The sequence below is a fragment of the Phaseolus vulgaris genome, chromosome 11, assembly GCF_051622355.1.
Source record: "Phaseolus vulgaris cultivar YP4 chromosome 11, ASM5162235v1, whole genome shotgun sequence".
NCBI classification, from domain to species: Eukaryota; Viridiplantae; Streptophyta; class Magnoliopsida; order Fabales; family Fabaceae; genus Phaseolus; species Phaseolus vulgaris.
The window spans coordinates 52908378-52912492 of record NC_143508.1 but is presented as its reverse complement, the minus strand read 5'-3'; the positions used below and the strand labels follow the sequence as shown (position 1 = coordinate 52912492).

The 4115-nt window shown below is 33.3% G+C and overlaps 1 protein-coding gene across 1 annotated transcript; it reads right to left on the bottom strand.

Moving 5' to 3' along the window:
- Positions 1-792: 792 nt before the first annotated feature.
- LOC150023403 (annexin-like protein RJ4) lies at positions 793-3707 on the bottom strand. The gene is made up of 6 exons (XM_090297638.1): positions 3556-3707; positions 3137-3282; positions 2611-2829; positions 1897-2109; positions 1715-1804; positions 793-1199 (listed from the first exon to the last, which is right to left on the bottom strand). Exons 1-6 carry the CDS (start codon positions 3626-3628, stop codon positions 996-998), a joined length of 945 nt encoding a protein of 314 aa, XP_090153764.1. The 5' UTR covers positions 3629-3707; the 3' UTR covers positions 793-995.
- Between the last annotated feature and the right edge of the window lie 408 nt (positions 3708-4115).

The following is a 4115-nucleotide window of genomic DNA, read 5'->3' as shown; positions in this document are numbered from 1 at the left end:
ACATTACCAAGCTTGGTTCATAATGTAGTCATCTTTTCTCCACCTCGGAACTCTCTTAATCCATTTTTGGTAGGAATATTTGGCGTTCACCGTGGGACCTGGGTAAAACTTTTTCTAGACCACAAGATTTATGGTTTTGATGAGAAATCAATCTATCGCATCTTTGTGCTCCTACTGACTTAAACATTGAAGAGTCTTTTGCAGGTGGACCTCCTTTATCTCATTGCGCTCGGTCAACACTACAAGACTTCGTCAATAGAGAAGTCATCTTTTCTCCACCTCGAAACTCTCTTAATCCATTTTTGGTAGGAATAGAAACATATAATAATTTTATTACTATAATATCAGTTCTTTAAATTAATTATTTTGAATATTTTAATTTGTTGATGGACTTATATGCACATCAAATATATAGAAAGGGGGAGTTTCAATATCATTTACATATGATACTACATTGTTTCTTCATACAACAAATGTAATGCCTCTTTTCTAGATCTACAATACAACCTATGTAATTATGGAGTCTAGTATTTTGTCACTGTGTTAATTTTCACCATTACTTGCATTAGGTTTCCTTATGAACAATGATAATGTGTTGTAATCTCATCTTTCATCTTTGGATAATGCACTATCAACTAGACATGTTTTTTTTTTCTTGTACTCCATGTTTATTAGACATATCTTCTTAGTTTTTGAATGTTGAAAACAAACAGGTAAATAGAAATAAAAGTTTTAAAAACTGAATATTTATTTAAAAATTAGAAAATATGCATGAGTGTGTTGAAAAATAACTTAGTATAATTTTCTCAAACTTTATTATAGTGCTCAAACATCGCAAGTAGTAATGTTAAACAGAAGTACACATTAAAGACAATAGACACATGACTGATAAAAGCACACTCAGAATTGGAAAATTAACCAAATCATAGGCCAAGAAACCAACAACATAAACAGATACAAAATATGTTTCAATGTCCTTGGCTAGAACAATCACTTCAAACATCCTTCCCCAACAAAGTGAGGATGAATTTCTTGTAGTCCCCTGAGATTTCCTTGGCCACTGCATCCTCAAGATGAACACTGTTTCTCTTGTAATAGATCTCTGCAATGTTCCTCAAGTCCTTCTCTGCTCTTGAAACCACCACACGAGTGAGTGCATCCTCATCAGTTCCAACCTTTTTCATTGCATTGCGCAGAACCTATACATCATAGTATATTATAAATAAAGAACTGAGATAAAACAAAGGAGAAAAAGGAAGATAAAGAATATGTGATCAGAGTATAATAAATGCTTCAGAAAACATCATAACTGTTGGACACAAAATCTAATTTTGAGTTGGTTTTCATGCAAAATTTAGATACATTACTATAAGTAGTGTTGGTGTTGTTTTTCTATCAGAATTGAAGTTTCACTTCAGTTTTTATTGGTGAACAAACACTTGTGTCATCTAAGCTTGTTATTTAAATTCAAATATTTACATAAATGAAGTTGGTTATTCATGAAAATCCTGACATGAAGCACAAATGTAAAACATTTGGAAACATGGATCATAACAAAAAAGGTAGAGTGTAGCACATACCCAAATGAAGTTTATGATTGCTAAAATTCAAGATTTCAACTAAAACATTGTAAAGTTGCAAGCAAGCAAATAACATGATTCTTTTTAAAATGGTGACTGATATACTTAATGCAGAAATATAGTGGGAATCTGACCTTTTCATAGTACTTTTTGTGGTCATTGGTACATCTAATAGCAGTGTGCAATGCCTTCCTGAAATCATCAGATGCATCGTCCAACAATTTCTGCAACAAGTAAATATATACACACATGTCAATTATTTATCTAGTGTTTTTTTTTTTATCAAAGATCTACTAGAAAACTTTGTATGTTGTACCTTAGTTATGGAAGTGCCATGATCATCTCTGTAGCGGTTGAAAGTTGCCAGAAGTTGAGTCTTGCTCCTTGTGGTAAGGATCCTAATGGCTTCTTCATGGTTGCCTTTTTTCTCCTTGATAGATGAATGAAGAATATCAGCTTCAGTCTTTGCCAATCTTGCATTAATCTCATCACCACCATACCTATATGAGGTCACCAACCCAACCAACAGCTGCATAAAGCCAACCAACCACAAACTCATTAGTCAAAACCGTTAGCATGCACCTAACATTTCATCAAGCATGCACTTTTGACCAAAGTTTTAAAAATGGTTCTAAAGATTTTTTATTAAGAAGTGAACTTTAAGTCTGACTCAATCTTACAAAACTGACTTATAAGATGAGGTTTTCATGTGGATGTAAGATCTCCAACAGTTTTTGCTATTGTATCCATTGTCAATATAATTGTGATCTCATGAGTCATTTGATTGCAATCAGAGTTCTAAAATACTTTTATCAGCTGTAATTTCAGTCACAATAACTTAGAAAGAGAAGAATGTTTCATACTATCCTTCAATCAGTATTATGATGACACACAGATGAATGACTTGCTATATGAGGTGACAAAACCAGAGAACATATATAAGTTATTCAAACTATATGAATCATGAAAGGAACAAAAACATGTTATGAATTGGGATGGTGAATTGACATGGTGTAAAAAGATTATTCACCTGGCGAAGATCACCAGAGGTATGAGTAGCTACATCTTCTTCCAAAGATCGTTTGTAACGGTTGTGATAGGCACGCCTAGCTGCCAAAAGCTCCTCAGATGAAAGCACACAAGCAATTTCCACAATCACATGATAGCCCTTGCTACCACTCTTGATTGCCACATTGGCCAAAACAGCATCACGATCTGCAGGTTCCAGCATCCAACGGTACACTGATCTCTGTTTTGTTGTTTTGTTCACACCCCATGTTTCAAAATCATTAGGCTATATGTCACAAAATCATGTGATGTTCTAAATTGTGTTCTAGAATTAGTTTTAGCTTTGATCTCAATATGTTCAGAGCCATGATTTCAGTCATCCAATTTTATCTTGCAAAGCCATGATTCAAACTCGATTTTAGTTCTTAAACTTGCACAACTCCACACTAATTGATCTACACACTCTGAGTACAAAGACTAAGATCAATTGTAAGAGAAATCAAGGGACTCAAAACACATTTTATCTTGATTATTTTTACAATGGTTACCTCAAAGTCACCAGTTAGTTCAGATTCTAGGCGTTTGAGGAGTTCTTCTTGGTAAATTTCTTCATAAATCTTTCTGATTTGTTGCCTCTGATAAACATTTCTGTGACCCAATATTGCAATAACAGTTTTCTCATCAGTTCCCCATCCTGCAAAGTTCAAAACCATAGATATCAAATATTGTATTTGCCAAAAGTTACATCATATTGATGATCAACTATTTCTTCTTAAGTAGACACCAAAATTTACATTGAATTTTGTAGAAATGGTGGAAGGAAGGACTGAGGCACAAATGTTTCCATCACAGAATCAGAATTCTTCATGGATTTTCACCATGGCAAGAAAACCATAATAACAAATTGGTAAATAAATAAAAAATTCCTTTTTTTTTTAATTTAAGGAGAATGGGAAGAGAAATTAACCTTTAAAAGCTTTGTGAAGATCTTCTGCATCTGCACCAGGTGAAAAAGTGATGGGAGCAATGAGGGTAGCCATTGTTGATTATTGTTTCCTCAGAAAGGTGTTGGGTATGTTAGAGTTTGGTTTCCAACTCCTATATTTATAGTATAATTAATACACTACTATGCTTTTTTACAGTGTCCAATTTTATCTTGTTTTATTTTCAATAACAGTATCATTAATTCCAATTATTAATCTCCCAGAAAAGTTTACCTATTTTTCTTAAAAAAAATTTAAAGTTTACCCAGAAAAGTTTGGTTAGAACAATGCCAAGAGGGTGTCACTGTCTATATGAACCTTCTTATGTACTATGAACAGCCTATAGCTACACAGCTATGTACTATGCTTTAACTGAGTCCAATTTGTTAAGAGCAGTGCCATAATCTTTAATTGTGCTGTCTTTTTTGACCTTAGAGCACTGGGAAATTGAAGAATCATGCTGCAACATTAATCCGATTTATTGGTATTAAGTATCACACCAATGTGTTGAAATGGGATGGATAAAAAAGTAAATAAAAAATAA

Bases quoted from the DNA above. Each gene is read 5' to 3' on its own strand.
- LOC150023403 (XM_090297638.1), bottom strand. From the start codon at position 3,628: ATGGCTACCCTCATTGCTCCCATCACTTTTTCACCTGGTGCAGATGCA. The intron at 3,283-3,555 runs GTTAATTTCTCT...TGAACTTTGCAG, and splicing joins TCTTCACAAAGCTTTTAAAG to GATGGGGAACTGATGAGAAA. The intron at 1,805-1,896 runs GTACAACATACA...TACTTGTTGCAG, and splicing joins ATGGCACTTCCATAACTAAG to AAATTGTTGGACGATGCATC.